General features: G+C 39.5%; 1 protein-coding gene and 1 non-coding gene across 8 annotated transcripts in view; both read left to right on the forward strand.

Annotated features, from left to right (window-relative positions):
- Tfpi (tissue factor pathway inhibitor) overlaps positions 1–18,934 on the forward strand; it is a 43,992-nt gene that overhangs the window by 5,422 nt on the left and 19,636 nt on the right. For 4 of the 7 annotated variants that reach the window (XM_029474504.2, XM_029474502.2, XM_029474505.2 and 1 more), the window contains exons 3-5: positions 13,285–13,395; positions 17,453–17,650; positions 18,861–18,899. In XM_029474504.2, the coding sequence (XP_029330364.1) occupies positions 13,287–13,395; positions 17,453–17,650; positions 18,861–18,899 (346 nt within the window). In that variant the 5' untranslated portion in view covers positions 13,285–13,286. Of the gene's footprint in view, positions 1–13,262; positions 13,396–17,452; positions 17,651–18,860; positions 18,900–18,934 lie in introns of those variants that run through there. The other 3 variants (XM_085834733.1, XM_029474506.2, XM_029474508.2) reach the window with 1 other exon arrangement.
- On the forward strand, positions 16,643–16,792 carry LOC115030541 (small Cajal body-specific RNA 21). Its single transcript, XR_003836123.1, has one exon.

The following is an 18,934-nucleotide window of genomic DNA, read 5'->3' on the forward strand; positions in this document are numbered from 1 at the left end:
CACCATCAATCACTTATCACCATGATGAGTACAGATTAAAGCTTTGTTCTTGGGACAGGCATAGGCTAGCCTCAGTGAGCTGATCTACGACCATACTGATTGTGGACAGTGTCAATTAATCACAGATTCAATAACCAATAAAGAAGATGACAAAATAGCATGCAAAAATTTAAAGAAAAAAATGAGAAAAATATGTCTACATTCTTACAAAACTTTTGTATCTCTCTCTCTCTCTCTCTCTCTCTCTCTTTTTTTTTTTTTTTTTTTGGTTTTTCAAGACAGGGTTTCTCTGTATAGCCCTGGCTGTCCTGGAACTCACTTTGTAGACCAGGCTGGTCTAGAACTCAGAAATCCACCTGCCTCTGCCTCCCGAGTGCTGGGATTAAAGGCGTGTGCCACCACACCTGGCTTGTATGTTCTCTTGTCAAACTGCGTATCTCTCCTCGAACACCATTCCCTTCCTTTCCACCAGTAATCTTCAAATGCACTTTTTGTTGTGAATGTGAAGAGCTTTTAAAATGAATATTGTTTTGTTCCTGCATAATCACCTACTTGTCATTACCAAGCAGTTTCAAGCTTGAATATATACACTGCTTAGGTATATAATATTATTTTCTTTGGCTAAAATAAACATGAAGGTATATTTGATCATCTTTGTAATATTTAGTTCATAAATATAATTTTGGGTTTTTTTTAAAGAACTATAGGTATTTCTGAACATTGAACATTCACATGTAGGACAATGCATGACTTAGTGATTATGTTGCAAACCAAAGTCCTGCCTATTTTGTATATAATAATCACTATCCAATTAATAAAATCCGGCTGTGAGGCCAAATCAAGTGTCTAATGGGAAGGATTGCTGACATAAAGCAAACATTACCAGGAATTGATTGGCTGAGTTCACAACAGCCCAGGAATCATTTAGTGAGGGATTGGCAATACTTTGTTTTATGAAGAAGAAAGTGTTAAAAGTTCACTACTACTTATCATTTCGAAAAACTCTCTCCCCTCCCTCCCCTACCTTTCCCTCTCTCCTCTTTTTTTCTAGAGACAAAGTGGTAACATAATTTTTTGATAGTTTCATACACTTATACAAATTTTATCAAATCCATTTTCCACTCCCTCTCCTATAACCTTTCCATAAATTGCTGAGTCTAATTAGGGCTGTCAGGATGCACATGGATGTAGATTCCATCCAAACTCCAACTAGAGGTTCTGGGGTTGTTCAGAGATTCACCAGTCTGACTCATATTTTGATTTTAGTTAATTAGACTTATTATTATTATTATTAATTATTATAAAAAGAGACTGGCCAGGACCCAATCAGAGAAAATTTTCTAGACTAGGCCCTAGCTATTGTTAGCCCAAGGATGATAAAGGCAAGAACCATGAAAGTAAAATTTTAGGGAGCCAAATTAACTCATATTCTGTTTGAGTGCTGGCAAGGCTTGATTTTGTAACAAACGTCCAGCAGGTGCCTCATCCATCTATCCATCCATCCATCCATCCATCCATCCATCCATCCATCCATCCATCCATCCATCTAAGCAAGCAGGCGAGGAAGCAAGCAAGCAAGCAAGCAAGCAAGCAGGCAGGCAAGCAGGCAAGTAGGCAAGCAAGCAAGCAAGCCTTTCATTCAAAAGCAAAGCTTAGCACTTAGCCTGTATAGTCTTGTGATCTATTACCTTATAGGAATAGCTGAGGCAATGAAATATTTTGCAACTATCAACAATTTTTAAAAAATAGTCCAACTATGCCAGGAAGTGCTCCATCTTGGGCCAGCTGATAAGGTACATTCAAGGTAGGAGCAACTTCCTTGTAGCTTATACAAGCTAAAAACACTTTTATTTTTTTACAAGCCCAGCACAGTTAAATTTATCCCATAAACAGCGTTCACCATTACACTATCATTAGCCAAACCCATGAAAAGAGCTCTCTAGCTACCATCACTAACAATGCCTCAGCCACCATCACTAACAATGGCTCAGCCACCATCACTAACAATGCCTTTCAGGTTGAGGTGGGGCCTCGTGAGTTCTTTCCTTAACTAAGCTAGGCTGGCTTGATCTTGTACAGGTCTTATGCAGGCAACTACAGTTACTCTGAGATTTTTGAGTATAAAAACCTTGTCAAATCCAGAAGACTATTTCTCAGCAGCCTTCCCTGAGCTCTGGCTCTTACGATCTGCCTCCCACAACCCCCATCTAGTTTGGCCCGAACGTGGGAGGGTGTTGTAATGTAGATGTCTCATCTAAAGATGAGTACTCCACCATCAATTACTTTCTGTACTTTACCAGCTGTGACTCTTTCTAATAACAGAAGAGAGAATCTGCTCTGATGGAGGGGGAAAGCTTCACTAATCGATGTTTGTAAGTGTAAGTATTTAGAAGGTAATTTGATATTTAGCAGAATAATAGTAGTGAGTTCTCCACAGAGCCCACGCCGATCTCAGCCTCATGCTCTGGCAAAGATTTACAGTACCGGGCATGACGTTCTTCCTGTGGAGTGAGCCTGAAAATTCCAATTAGAAAGCTATTGGTTACCCCCATACCATTCATGACCATATTGCACAAATAGGCATCTCTTGCCAGACTAATCATTATGGTGTCTCATAAAGCATCTAGGTAAGGCTGTTGGTGACTTTTCTCCCACAGCAGCATGCAAAACCAAACCAAAACAACAAAAAACCCAACAACAACAACAACAAACTGAAAAGCTAGTTCAGCGGGTAAAACTTTTGTAAGCAAAAAGAAGTTTGAATCTCCCATATCCATATAAACACTGGGTGGTCGTGGAGGTCTGTCTGCAATCCTGTCCTGTGGGAAGCAGATCAGGGAATCAGCAAGTTGGTTAGACTAGCTAAACAGTGAGCAGCTCTGGATTCAATGAGAGACCCTTCCTGAACCCTGAAGGTGGAGAGGGATTGAGGAAACACCCAATATTAACTTCATGCTTCTATACACATACACTTATAATTCCTCCCCCCAACACTCACATACATATACACGTGCATACATGCATGAAGACGACATAGATATACATACCCATGGAGCTATTTTTCTTCTGTGTTCCAACTACTTCCACAAGGCAACATTTGAAGAGAAATTTGACTAGGAAGCAGTGTTTTCTCCGTGTTCAAAAGATTAAGTCAGGACTAGATTCCAGGAGGCAATGAGACCTCAGCAAGGGGGATTGGTCAACAGTTTCTCTTTATTTATTTGAAACATCTCTTTAGGAAATATATATGTATACACCAAGAAGAACTAGAAAAGGCTGGGGTGAGTTGGGGAATGAAGATAATATGGGCAAACTAGAAAGTGTTTATACTCCGTATACCCATGTCTTCTACATCCTACTAGGGATATGATAAACTCTGGTCAGCCATGCCCCGAGTTTCATAATGCAGGAGCAAACAGAACTTGGAAATCTGTAGCTATGGAAAAAGCACTGGTTTGAGAAAATAGACTGTGGGATTGCTGTTGTATTGCTGGCTCCAGGCAACTAATATATATTAGTGCCTCTCATGTCTGACACAAATTCCTACTACAGTCTGACTACAGTTCTCCTCAGAGTTGTGTGTGGGAGCCCTGCCTCAGGTGTGACAATATCTGAGGATACATGTTTTAAGAGTTAATTAAAATTAAATAGAAGTAAGGTAGTGTTTCTCATCCCATGGGGTTGTTTTCTCTGTGCACACATAAAGATGCCAAATGAGGACTTGGGAAAAGGAAGTGGATATTTGCAAGCCAGAGAGCACCCTCTCCAGGAACCAAAGTGACCAGTATTAATACAGGATACAGCAGCCTACGTTGTCACACTTCCCCGCTGTTTAAGCTGTTCACTGTGTGGTATTTGGTTATGACAGCCCTAGAGTACTAGAGCAGTTTCTGTGGCTTTAGACATAAAATCTCTTTGCCTTTACCTATGAAGATGAATTTTAAGCTATGCTACCTGGTTTAGAATGATATCAAAGGAAGGCCGTCCTAGACTGGCCTGATTCCCACTTGCCACAGACTACATCACCATGGTTGTATATCTTAAGTACTGAAGGTGCTATGCTATGTTGTACTTTACATCCATCAACGTAAATTTTATCCATAATAAAAAAGTCCTGTAACTTGGTTTGGAATACAATTCCATTGGAAGATTATGTCTGCCTTTTTCAGATCTTTTCTCCTCTTTCTAGACTTTGAAAAAAAGAATTATTTATTTTATGTATATGAGTACACTGTAGCTATCTTCAGACGCACCAGTAAAGGGCATCCAATCTCATTACAGATGGCTGTGAGCCACCGTGTGGTTGCTGGGATTTGAACTCAGGACCTCTGGGAGAGCAGTCAGTGCTTTTAACCACTGAGCCATTTCTCTAGCACCCTCTTCCTTCCTTCCTTCCTTCCTTCCTTCCTTCCTTCCTTCCTTCCTTCCTTCCTTCCTTTCTTTTTTTGTTTTTTGTTTTTTGTTTTTTTGAGACAGGGTTTCTCTGTATAGCCCTGGCTGTCCTGGAACTCACTCTATAGACCAGGCTGGCCTCGAACTCAGAAATCTGCCTGCCTCTGCCTCCCGAGTGCTGGGTTTAAAGGCGTGCGCCACCACGCCCAGCTTAGCACCCTCTTTCTAGATTTTTATTTTGTCACTTTCACTAAAACAAATCCATTAATTTGCAAACATACTTATAAGAGTATTTAAAAATCTCACCAGTGGTGTATTTTTGACTATCCGATTGTATAATTAAAAAGTGAAAGACCTATACTAGTTGAAGAGAAGCCAGAGTGTATTTTACTGTTTAGAGAACTGATTTTAGACAATTCTACACTGTTATAGTCAGGGGACTTTTTTTTTTTCTTTTTGACAATTCATTTCATCATTTTGAACCAATATATTTGTTTCTTGTATAAAACAGTGATAAGATGATTCCCCCGCGCCCCCCCCCCCCCCGCAACACGTGCAAGATACAAATGAGAAAACCAAAGTGATGCTAAAGGCTCAGTAATGGAACCTCTTATTTGTGTCACCTCCGTTTTAATTGACAAGCTGTGGTTTTCAGGAGGCCATCCAACTGGCTCAACAAGCTTTACATACAACACAAGGTTAAAGCTGGACAAGGTAAACCTGGATAGTAGGCAGGTGCTTGAAAGAGACTCCAACCCAACAGGATCCGCTCTGTCCAGTTCTTCTCTTCAGCCGAGTCCTTGATGTGTACACTTATGGTTTTTCTTCCCACCAAAGTTTAGAGAAAAAAGAAATTATGATACATGGCACATTTTTTGTCTCTTGACAACTTTTTTGGGGGGGAGGTCAGGCTTAGCTTTGTCTGTTTATTCAGGTTTATCACTGGGCAAACTTCTGCCCCATTTCCATGGAAGTAGGTGAGGAGTTCTTAGGTTTTCTTTGAATTGGGCTGAAACTTGATTTTCTGTATTTATTCGTATAGGTTGGTGGGAAATATTTTCACTAGTAAATGTAATTGCTAGTAAAGCATAGAGTTTAAATTAGAAGAATAAAACATTTTCTCAGTTTTAAAAATTATAATAATAATCACTGTGTAATTTATATTACCTAATACATTCTACTTACAGGATTAGCATATCAGAGAAACCAGATTTTATCCTGTTGTAACAGATACTGCCTAAGTTTCTTTTGCAACAGGCAGTTTAAGGTAGTATTTCAAGGGAAATAAGCAGAGACATAAATAATACATTTGTTAGTTTTATATTTTCCTGTGTTAAAATTTGGTACCTGTTCCATACATCTTAGTTCTTTTAAGAGTGTGCCGCAGACAAATGTCGTTGGGGTTCCCTTCTGCTTCTTCCTCGCCATCTAGGCTTTTGATATTGGAATGTACATAATGTATAGCAAGCATCAGAATGTACATAACGTATAGCAAGCATCAGCTCAGCATGCCTGCCTGGCTAGTTACACAGCATTAATATGAAGATACAGCCGCTTATCAGGCAGGAAATCCCTCTGAAGACATCACTACAAAAATGTACAATGTTATATAGGAAACGTTTTTTTGTGCTTCTAATATAATTTTTGAAGTTAATGTTTATCTATATCTTATAGCCAGAGCTCCATTTAGCTCAATTTAAGTTCTATGTCATCAAGGAGCCTGATGCTCGCATCTTGCTTTAAGCGATGACCATGTGCACTAGGAATGTGGCTCCCAGGGAAGTTACAAGGAGATAAATGAGGCCCCGTGTGGACTCACTGCTCTGTGGTATGTGGCAGACGTGCAGCCTTTCAGTCATGCTCTTCCCTGGAGGATTACCCAAACGTTTGCATTCCCACAATGTATTTTTTCAGAAAATACTCTTTTCCTGAGACTACAGACCTGCTTCACAGACCTCTTCCTGAGGCAAGCCATTCCTACACTAGGGAATGCCGCTTGACGACCTCAGGGGAAAAAATATTGCTAACAATTCATTTACCGCACTTAGTTATTATAAATGTTCTGGAATTTTCAGATGAGAATACTGCTTAACTTCAGATAACTTCAGAACATAGAAAAGATTTGTCAAGGCAGCAGTAGCAGTAACAACAGCAACAACAACAAAAACCGAACATAGAGGAAAAAATCCGAGACAATTATGAGAATAGCTACATAACCCATCTCCCTTCAAACACCTTAGTTTTGTACTGATTGCTTTCCTTCATTGTCCTTGGCATCAGTGTGCTGCTAACTCACCAAAATTGAGAAGCAGCAAACAAAAAGGCACATAGTTTAAGAAAGCAGACTCCTGTGGTTTAGTGAGTATGACCCCCCCAGGCTCAGCCAAATTGTGTGGATAGAGTAAGAAACAGCATTAGCCACTGCTGCTGAGAAAATCATGTGAACCCAGAAGATGTTTCTCCAAAATGTTTCCCCTTTTCGAGTAGTCAGGTTTGTCTCTTATGCCTTTCATCCATAGTCCATGTGTGAAGAATTAGCCAAAGTAAAATCTCTTCTTCTAGATATAGGAAAGTACTCACTAACATAACTTCATCATGAAACTTTCTTTCTTTGTTTTTGAGATAGGGTCTCACTATTCAACTCTGGCTGTCCTGGAAATCACTATGTAGAGCAGGCTGGCCACAGACATCTGCCTGCCTCTGTGGATGGGATTAAAGGCGTTTGCCACCATGTCTGTCCAGCCTATAAAAGTTTTTAAAAGATCAACAATATGTGTGAAGTGAACGCACCAGGAAGCTCAGATTTAATTAGTAGCAAGTTTGTACTGCCCCCATGCCTATCCCCAAGACAGGGATTTTCTGTGTAGGATTGATTGTCCTGGAACTCGTGTTTTGTAAACTTGACCGGCCTTGAACTCACAGAGATCTGCCTGCTTCTGTCTTCTGAGTGCTGTGATTAAATACATGCATCAACACAGCGGCTCATGTGTAAGATTAATATATGAATTTCCTAGATAATTTACAGGTGACAATGTATACACTGCTTCACTGCAGAGATATTGGACTAGACCCGCGAGTGTCTACTAGTTGTATCACGCCCTTTCACGAGAAATCCTTTTCACGAGGAATGTATTAGAAAGCTATTCCTCAAATCCCCCCTCCACTTCCATGAGGATCCTGTAGTCTTGGGAGGGCCTTGCTATAGATATCTCATTTAGAGCTGAGCACCTCATCTTTAGCTGAAAAGATAAACATTTCCCTACTGAGTGGTCTTGACATAGTTGACATTGTCAGTTGATTGTAGACATAGATCTGCTTAATGACTCTCTCAGTTCTCCATGAATTCATACAGCTGCCAAAATACATTGATTACTGTAGCTTTGAGTTGTCTTCAGCTTTTGCATATGATGAGCACATTGAGTATGCCAACGAGTGGAATTTTCTTTGTCAATTTCACGTATACATATGTCAACACTTATCCAGATCCACCTGCCATGCAACTTCCTGTCTGCTCCTTACTCTGCTCTCCCCTCTCCTTGTTTGTTAATCCTGCTCTCAGGCTGCCCTTGCTGTTTTCTATGCATTTGCTTGGCTTCATCTACTTAACACGATGGTTTTCATTGGTATCCATCTTCTTGGGACTGACTTGATTTCACTCTTTGTGGATGAATAAGAACTCCATTATCCATATGTGGCATATTTTCTTCTTTATTCTCTCTCTCTCTCTTTTTCTTTTTTAATTTTATATGCGTTGATGTTTTGTTTGCTCATACCATCTTAGCACACAGATGTATGTCAGTGTCAGATCCCCTGTAACTGGAGTTACAGACAGTTGTATGTTGCCATGGGGGTGCTGGGAATCAACCCTAGGTCCTCTAGAAGAGCACCCAGTGTTCTTAACCATTGAGCCATCTTTTGAGCCTCGTGACATATTTTCTTTATCTGTTCATGTGACAAAGACACCCACATAAATCAGAAAGTATGAGTCTTTAAACCTTGCTTTTCTATAGGATTGCTTAAGCTGTGGTAAATAGCTAGAATCTCTACATGAATTTTAAGATTTCCTTATCAATGTTGACAAAAAAATTACCTGGGGATTGTATAGAGGTTACATGAAATATGTAGACTACACTGAGGAATATTGTCATCTTAATAGTAAAGTTTTTGTTCTGGGGACAGATGGGTATATTTTTAACCAGTTTTGGTCTTGAATTTGTCTCTATTTTTACTAGGTTAAATATACATTCCTGAATAATAGCTCAGACACTGGCAGGCCTCCCATCCTCTCACTCTGCTGTCTGCTAAAATGGATGTAGATGGGAGGAAGTGGATAAAATAGAGGAATATGAATCAAAAGAACGTCAGTCCCCCTATGTTCTTGGCATGCCTTATTGCGTGTGACAGTCAGGGGTGTTGGTCTTGTGAGGATTTTTGAGTATTTATCATCTAATATTCCAAGAGAAAGTTTCCTCAATGAAACTGCACAATTAAAAATCTATACACAATACATATCATTCCTATTTACATATGCAGAGTATTACAGTATATATATGTGTAACAGAATCCGCAAATTGTAGATGGAAATACACTTATTTGTTCCAGTGGTGAGCTATTTCTAGAGAGGGAAGATCAAGGGGGTGAAGAAGGAAGAGGCTAGGGCTCTGTGTGCATTTTTTCCTATCACAGTGTTTTCAGGTATTTCTGTCACAACTTTAAATATGAGGTAATTTCTGTCACAACTTTAAATATGAGGTAATTTTTGTCAACATCTGTCATAATAAGACTAACTCACATACTGAACTTGAGATCAAGGGTGTTGTAGAAAGCTGGGTGAAGTTGAGGTCACAGGAGTGGAATGGGTATATTTAATGCTCTTTCAACTGTGGTCATGTCTTCAGCAGCTTGTAAAGATCTGCCTCCATGAGGCCTTGTATTCTAGGTATATAGGGGTCTTGTTGTCTGATGGCTGACACTCAGATAGTGTCACTGATTCCAATAACAGTCTCACGACTGAAGCACAGGAAGATTTTTATCTCTGAATCCTTTGGCCATCAGCGTGGTCACAAACATATTCATCTGCGTGATAGATATTCAAACTGCTAACACAATCTTTTCTGAGAGTTTAGAAACAAGTTAGTTGTATTGTTCTGGGAAAAGCAGCACACCCTGGGGGTTTAATGGGCCAAAACCATTCAGTTCACCTTAAGCAAGAAACCAAGGACATATTGGTAAACTATGTATCTGATAACGCATCGATTTACAAAAGAATTCCATTCTTCTAGGGACTATCTATTTATCCTCTATGCCAACAAACACATACTTTTATTTTAAGCCTGGCCATGTTTGGGGCCGCAGAGATGACTAGGCTGTTAAGAGCCATTGATGCTTTCTCAGAGGATCAGAGTTTGCCTTCCAGCATCCATATCAGGCTGCTTACGAGCCCCTGTAACTCCAGCTTCATGACCTCCCACACCCTCTTCTGCCACTCTCACCCCACCCTACTACTGCAGACACAGATACATACGTTCTCATAAAAAAGGATCAGTCATGGTTTGGATATTGCCTTTACTTATGCCAGATTCCTTGTAGCTTTAGCATCATTTGAGTCAGGTTTGCAGTTCATGAAATCCACGCAGGTCCCCAGTATGTCCCATTTTAAAGGAACTCTAACGAGAGGGTCCAATGTCTACAAATTGAAATTGCCAGCGTTATTTACTGGCTGTTTGGACCTGGTGTATTAAGAAAGTAGCCAAACTCTTTTGATGGCCCAGAATCCAGGAATGGTGAGGATCGTATTCTATGCCGTGTGGAGGGGAAAAAAGGAAGAGGCTGTCCTGAGACAGAGAATAAAGCGATTAGAGATCCCTGATGGTGCTCAGTCCCTTGGTTCTAGCTGTTTCTGAGATTAATACAAAGCAGTCCTTCTAGGCCTAGGTAGCTCCACATTTTCTGGAACGTGGTTAGTGACATTTTGACCTAATTCATCTGAGCTGGTTTTGACTACTTTGGAACCAAGCAAAGACTAGATGAGCAAATAAGCGATGTTTTAAGCTGCAACCTTTAAATAGGATTAACTTGACAGATGTAGAGTATCTGTTCTTGAGTTTTTAGCAGGCATTCTACCTAAGCCGGCATTCTGAACCAGGCAGACAAAAACCTTACCTCACAGTACATTCAAAACACAGCTGCAACGGACTTCCCGCGGAATCAAATGGAATCAAAGCGTCTCTGAAAGTATTTGAAAAAAATAAATGGAAACCTAGATGTTTGGTAGAAATACTCTTTATAATCACATGTATATATCAGACTCTCATAATGGCATGGGGGATGTTGTATGAATTATAAATTTGTAACATTGCTGGTGACTAAAATTCAGCTATGTTCTAGCATTTTCAATGGGTCACGAGAAACCCGATGATATAGTTTATCAGTGATTTTAGTGATGCTGAACATAAAATGGCACTTATTACTTTACTATTCATGTATTTCAACCTACCCATGCCCTTTTTATTTATGTATTTTCTTTTTCTTTTTCTCTTTCTCTTCCTCTTTCTTGTTTTTTGTTTGTTTGTTTGTTTGTTTGTTTTGAGATAGGGTTTCTCTGTGTAGCCCTGGCTATCCTGGAACTCACTCTATAGACCAGGCTGGCATTGAACTCAGAATTTTTATGTATTTTCTATTTGTCAGTATTCTGATTTGGCAGTTTCTGGAATCAAGAATTATGACAGAAATTTCTATAACTTAAAAATTATGCAGTCTTAGTTATTCTGTTATAGAAGTAAAAATTGAGACAATAACATATACGATACAAAGGCAGGCGTTTGAAGGGGTAGCTGTAGATCACGCATTTGCGCTGACTCTGAAACTCTGAAGCCTCAACATCCGGTTTCCCGGTCCTTTCCTAGTCCATCATCGTTTCCTTTCCCCTTTGAGTGCAAAGAGGAAGTCTTTTTTTTTTTTTTTTTTGTCTTTTGTTTTTTAAAGCTACATGTTTTTCAACTTCTTTTCCTTTTAAGATCTAGATCTTTAAATCTTTCTGAAACAGGAAATGTCCCACTTCCTATGGGAATCCTTTTCCCTCGGGCTGCAAAAGGGCTGGCTCATCACTTGCCTGTCTTAAAGGCGGACAACTCCTTAAACCAGGGAAAGGTGACTTGAGGAGCTGAAGGGAGGGAGTGGCTGGGGTCCATTGTGTTCAGCTACTCAGTGCTTATCTCGCTTATCTCGCAGAAAACCTGGTTAGGAAAAGAGTTCTCAAACAAATACCACAAGAGACAAGGAGGGGATTTGTGACAATGCTTCCTTCTGAAGGTGGGGCCAAAGCAAGAGGAAAGAGAGAGACAAAGTTGAGAGTTGCCTTCAGAAAGTTAACATCAAGAACAACAAAAAAATCGGAAAATAAGAGTTCTGACTCAGAAAGCAAAGCTGCTGAGTGGCATGGAAAGTGCAACCTGTTTAGATCCTAACCAGTTTTTAAAAACATACTAATATATAACAAGCATAATAAGCAGGTATTTTATTATTTTAGTATATATATTATATATACATATGTGTGTAATATTAGTATATATACACATATGTGTAATATATTATATATAATATTTTGTGTATATATACAAAATCATATAAAATATTATATATAATCTTTAATGATTATTTTACTATTTACATTTTTTCACACTTTTTCTAATTAGAAATTTTCTTCGTTTACATTTCAAATGCTATCCCGAAAGTCCCCTATACTCTCCTTCCCACCCTGCTCCCCAACCCACTCACTCCCGCTTTCCTGCCCCTGGCATTCCCCTGTACTGGGGCATATGATCTTCGCAAGACCAAGGGCCTCTCCTCCCATTGATGGCCTACTAGGCCATCCTCTGCTACATATGCAACTAGAGACACAGCTCTGGAGGGTACTGGTTAGTTCATATTGTTGTTCCACCTACAGGGTTGCAGACCCTTCAGCTCCTTGGGTACTTTCTCTAGCTTCTTCATTGGGGCCCTGTGTTCCATGCTATAGATGACTGTGAGCATCCACTTCTGTATTTGCCAGGCGGTGGCATAGCTTCACAGGAGACAGCTATATCAGGGTCCTGTCAACAAAATTTTGCTGGCATATGCAATAGTGTCTGGATTTGGTGGCTGATTATGGGATGGATCCCCGGGTGGGGCAGTCTCTGGATGGTCCTTCCTTCCCTCTCAGCTCTGAACTTTGTCTCTGTAATTCCTTCCATGGGTCTTTAATGATTTTTTTACAGTCCAGTTGTTACCTCCTTCTGGTCTGCCTCTGACAGTTCCTCATCCCATTCCTTCCTCTTCCCCGAAGTCCCCTCTCAAAGAGGATGCCCCCCCCCCCACCACTTCTCCACTCCCTGGGGCCTCTAGTCCCTCAAGGGTTATGTGTGGCTTCTCTGACTGAGGCTAGACCAGGCAGTCCTCTGTTGCATATACATGTCAAGGGCCTCGGTCCAGCTAGTCTATGCTGCCTGCCGAACCAGTTTTTTTATTCATTCATTTTAGGTTGCATTTACAGCATCAAGCCGTCATTCTGACCTACCCTCCCCACCAGTACTTCTATTTATTTCCATGTACGAGAGATGGTACCAATTCATATTAACCTGCATTTACCCATTTCTCAAACATTTTCCGTTTACCTTGTATTTTCAAGGCTACAAGATGGCCTCCTGCTGAATGCTGTTAAATGTTCAGATGTGTTTGTAACCCTAGGTGCTTCATGTACATGTTTTAAAGGTGAGCTTTAGAACTGACAGCAGCTTGGGAGGATGCATTAAATGTGACGTAGTAAATTCACCCGGAAGCTTTTGAGAACCCTGCTAGCCTACAGATGCCTCCACACTGATTGCTTATTAAGCATGTTTGTGTTCTGTATTTCAGAAATGACTTACAAAATGAAGAAAGAACATGCCTTTTGGGCCACTGTGTGTCTGGTGCTTAGCCTTGTTCCCGAGCTTCTTCATGCTCTGTCTGAGGAAGCTGATGACGCAGGTAAAATATTGCAAAGGTTGATTTTAGTTTTTACCTTGTCAAAGCTCTCAATTTAGTATAAAATTCACTGAGCTAGAATTTTTATACTTTTAATTTTTGTTTTATTATTATATGTGTATGTGTGTTTTGCCTGCATCTATGACTGTGCGCCATGCGTATGCAGTGTCCTCAGAAGACAGAAGAGAGCATTGAGTCTCTTGAAACTGGTGTTATAGCCTGTTACAACCCAGCTTGATAGATAAAGAACACAGTTTTAATATTCAAAATTAAAGTTTTGGGTGCTGGGAATCAAACCCAGGTCCTCTGTTAGCCATCTCTAGCCAGGTCCTCTGTTAGCTGTTGAGCCATCTCTCTAGCTCCCTTAGGCTTTTTTTTTTTTTTTTAAACAAAAAACCAAAGTGATATTTTTTCTTCAGACAATTTTTGTATTGTGTGTGTTAGTTTTTAGACTACCCAAAATCAAGTCACTTCAGCAAGAGAGACGTCTTAGGTAAGCAGTAAAGCTCTGAACTAGCTCTGAAATACTGCAAGGACTGTCTGAAGGAGATTCTTGCTAATACCGTTTTATCTTTGAGCTCGGAGAAGCAAGAGAAGGGAAAGAACTATAAACCTGAGCGCCAGCCACCCTCTCCTTCTTACCAGTATTTTCAAGATAACAATGTCTGAGATGAGAATAGACATCAAAGGGATTGGTGTGGACTCGAGTTCCAATTTCATGAAGTGTGAGATAAGAATATTAATAATGAAAAAAATATGAGTGGCTATATCATTGTAGATTTATATATTTCCCCCAAAGCAACACTTTGCACAAAACTATTGATAGAACTCGTTATTGATAATGGGAAATATTCACAACTTGACAAATTATAGTATAGTTCTAACATATATTAGAGTCTCATATATGCATTCTCATCTCTAGTGAGTTTGTCCAGTGTATTCCCCAGGAACAAGGTTGGGTAAACCCATCCCCTGAGTGGATGACGACTGAGAGGAGAGTCTTAAATCCCCACAGTGTCATGGAGGGTTCCCAACTACACGGTCTGGCTTGACCTTCCTTGCACTTATGAGCTTTTGCTTCAGTCTCAGAGGGCTAGGATTGGAGGGCGGAGTCCTGCAGCTAGCTACAGCTTGATTTAACGTTGTAGATTTGACATTCTTTTGATCAATTAGTTGCACAGTCTTATCTAGGTTTGTTTTATTTCTGTTTAATTTTTAATTAGTTTTACAATACCAAGAGGCACGCAGCATGGGACCCTTAGTAAGCTACCTGTTGGCCCTCCATCCACAAACACTCTCCAGGGGAGGGGCACTCTATCACCCAGGCATCCCGTGACCCTTGAGCATTCTGGATTTGACATTCCAAGACACAGGAAAGGAAATCAGATTGTTACCCTTACGCTAGGAGATACAAAATGTAAACACTCAATTACAAATATTCAAATGTAAATTATAATTTATTTTTTGGCTACTTCGGATCAGATTCTTGTTATATTATTCGGCAAATGTTCTAGTTTCATGGGTACAGAGGGATATTCCTTATTTTTTAAAACATTATTCTCAACTCTTCCAAGTGTAAGAAAAATTGTCCTTACTCCTTCCCTGAGGTAGTCTGCTGTTCGCCCTTTAGTAAGCTCTTCAATAAATTACTATTGTAATTATTATAAATTAGTGATTGCAAGCTTCATGAAAAGGGTCTGCTGCCTGAAATATTGCTGTATCTGCAAAAACAACCCAGTTCTTGTAGATACGTATTCAGGACACAATTTTAATACTCAAAAAGGTTATCCGCATAAATGAAAACAAGACAGGCTTATACCTTCCCAAGAGTGGATGGCTGTGAATGTCAGAGATTAACCTGAGGTCTTCCTGTTGTCTGGGATGTCCTGCTTAGGTGTGAGCAGTAACAAGATCAATGCATAGAATATACTGATATAAAATTATGGTAACTTCATTAATATGGGAATTCTAAAGAAGAATAAGGTAATAACGAAATAAAAAGGTTTTGTCTTTACGCAGTTGCTATGAATTTAGCACCAGATTCTCATCAAAAATGAGTTCCAACTTTATAAAGCAATCTTTAGAGTGCTATTGAGCAGACATTACTTTATTAAATTGAATTGTTTAATCCAAGTATTTAGATTAAATCTCAGCCATACAGGTCTGTGACAATCTTACTCTTATTATTGTGAATTATACCTGGAATAATAGCATATGAGGGTCAGTTCTCTCATCTGCACATATAAGTCTGAGCAACTTGATAAAACCTGCATCACAAAGAACATCTACAAAAGTAGTTCTGCTTTTTTTTTTTTTTTTTTTTTTTGAGACAGGGTTTCTCTGTGTAGCCCTGGCTGTCCTGGAATTCACTCTGTAGACCAGGCTGGTCTCCAACTCAGAGATCTGCCTGCCTCTGCCTCCTGAGTGCTGGGATTAAAGGTGTCTGGCATCACTGCTGGGAGATCATTAGATGATTTTATAACGAAGTTCCATGAGATTGTAATTACTCAGAGGAAAGTTTGCCCGTAATTACTATAATTACATCAACACCTCTGAAGAAACAACTCTTTTGTGGTACTCCGTCTCCCTCTTGTGGCAATTTATTAAATATCAGGCTGAACTTGGGCTCTCTGCCTTCCTGAACACATACAGACAGAAACACACACACACACACACACACACACACACACACACACACACACACACACACACACACACACACACGATTTCAGTAAGCAAGATCTGATATAAGTCAGCCAGAGAGCAGCAAGACAAAAATCTGTGCTCATCTCTCCTTCTGTAACACTGTTTAGTTCTCAGCCCAGAGAATGGGAGCCAACTACAGTGGATTGGTCTTCCCAGTCAAAGAATCAATCAGCGCTTTCCCGCCATATCCCAGGCCTGCTCAGTAGCCATCTCTCAGGTGACTCTTGATTCAGTCAACTTGACGTTTGACACCAGCCACCACAGATACCTGATTTTATTAGTACTATAAGTGATTGGGGCTGAGGAGACAGGAATGAGCTTGACTTGTAAGACCAGGATCTGAGTTTTATTCCAGAATGAATGTAAAAATAAGCTGGACCTTGGTGGTGCATGTTTGGGAGTGGGAGGCCAGAGAAAGGCAGATTCCTGAGGCCTGGTGTCCCCAGAGCCAGCCAGCCAGCCTAGCGCGCCTTTTGAGTTCTAGGGTAGTGAGAGATAGCAATCGAAGAGAGACAGTCAGGGAGTATGTGCCCCCCTCCACTTATGGATACCTGCAAGCATGTTCACAAACAAGTAAATAAGTAAAAAAGGTCCCCTCAGCAGAGCCTAGAGTAAAGGGGCCAGGCCTCCTCCCTATGGGAGAGAGAGGTGTTTGAAGAAGGGGCCTCCCCCGGGCCGGCCTGGCTTCACATTAAAAAAAAAAAGTAAAAGAGGAAGAAATAAGTGGGAACATTCCAATTTCTTTGTTAGAATCATAACTTTATTAAAATATGGCCAGAATATATTAATTAATATTGAACTATAATAATGAATTGCAAATGGAAGAAGATAGTTGAAAGCAGCCTAGATCAAATGTATATAAATATTTTTCAAAAATTCACATTTTAAAATTGTAGGGAATTAAAAAAATGGATTTATTACTAGATTATCATCTAGGTACAATTTATACTTTGTTTTAAAATAATTTTTAGGTGAGAGCTTTGACGTGATGTTTATTCATGTTTTAGTATTTAAAATAATGGTGAATGAAGAGAATTGTTTTACAGTAGTGCTCATAGATTGTCTCTTAACAGAGCACTGCTGCCCTCTAGAGGAAAAATTAGTTTATGCCATTTAAAGCCTCAAGTGCCTTCCTTACAGATCATATATAAATTTTCAAACACGTTTGAACATATAGGCTCACTCACTCAGGTCGTTACTTGCACTGAACCCATAATAACCTGAATTTTCAGTTTTAATTTTCTCACTTAAAAATTGATGGTGGAAATTGTATTTTTGGCAAAACAACAGCAAGGATGTTATCATAGTGTTGGGAGAAAGATACACACGTGATGTTTTAAATTTTACCTTGTAGATTCTGAGCTGGGGTCAATGAAACCGCTGCATACATTTTGTGCAATGAAGGCAGATGATGGTCCATGCAAAGCAATGATAAGGAGTTATTTTTTCAATATGTATACTCATCAATGTGAAGAATTTATATACGGGGGATGTGAAGGGAACGAGAACCGATTTGATACCCTGGAAGAGTGTAAGAAAACATGCATACCAGGTAGGTTTCTGGGAAGCCTGCGGCGCAAGAGTTGGTGTGGTTGAGGTCTCAGTGCAGATTCAATAATTTTAGAAGAACAATGTGATTTCCCAGGAAAGCCTGCTGTTTACCTTTCTAGGTTTCTGGCCCACTGTTGTTTCTTGATTTCTTCCTATCAGTTATCATAAAATTATGAAGCTTCATTTATTATCTATACTGCAAAGGGAGGAAACCCATAGTCCATGGAAGACTTTCTTAGGTACATTGACATTAATGCAGCGAGCGCGCCTACCTGGGAGCTGGGCGGTCAGAAACGGTTGTTTTCCCTATAGACTTGGTTGCACCTTTATAAACAGAGTGCTCTTCCAACGCTTTTCTCTGAAGGTAGTGAGTCAGAGAACTGACCCTTAGGCTCTAAGGGTAAATGTATTATCACATATAAATTTCTATTATTTGAGTAAGCTTAGTGCTTCTAAAACGGACCTAGAAATGAGTCATTTATATTAAAAATTTGTAATACTACAAAAAAACATCAAAATTTTATCCCTCCCCTGGAAACTTTACCTGGTCTAGCTTTGGCGTTGAATTTATGGCTGAAAGACTATAAAGCATATAATGTGTTATTAAACTTCATTGGCATTCTTACTTTCAGTCACATCATAATTTTATAATGTTTTGACAATGATTGCCAATCTTACCATTTGTAATCCCACCTGGCATTAATGCATAGTAGGGGAGCGACATGCAATGCAATATTATGCATCCCAAAGCTGCATGGAAAAGTTTTTAAAAGTTTCAACAAAAAAATCTGATATATATTTGAGGGGGTAGATATATCTAGCCTCACTTAAATATTACTTAGTATACAGTGAATTGAAATATGACATAACACCCTATTGCTATGTATAATTCTACATTTTTATCTATCAGTTAAAATCAGTTTAAAAAAAGGCAGTGGGATCTGGAGATTCAGTTCAGTGGTAGACTTTTTTGGCATAGCATTTATAAGACCTTGAATTTGATATGCACTAACATAATAAATAGGTAAAGACAATAATAAAACAAAGAAACAAAAATGACTGGCTAAAATAATCTCTCTTTATAAAATTTGACTCATTAGGACATGTATGAGGAGAATGCTAATTGGATTATGTAATTGTCCTAGTTGAAGATCACGTCATAATATTACATTGTTGATGATGGCCACTGATTCACATACTTCCTTTTGCAGGTTATGAGAAGATAACTGTAAAGGCATCCTCTGGAGCAGGTAAACTTTCACTTACGTGTAAATCAGCAGCATGG

The sequence above is a fragment of the Mus caroli genome, unplaced genomic scaffold (genome assembly GCF_978045245.1).
Source record: "Mus caroli unplaced genomic scaffold, Mus_caroli_1 scaffold_2, whole genome shotgun sequence".
In the NCBI taxonomy this organism is placed as follows: domain Eukaryota; kingdom Metazoa; phylum Chordata; class Mammalia; order Rodentia; family Muridae; genus Mus; species Mus caroli.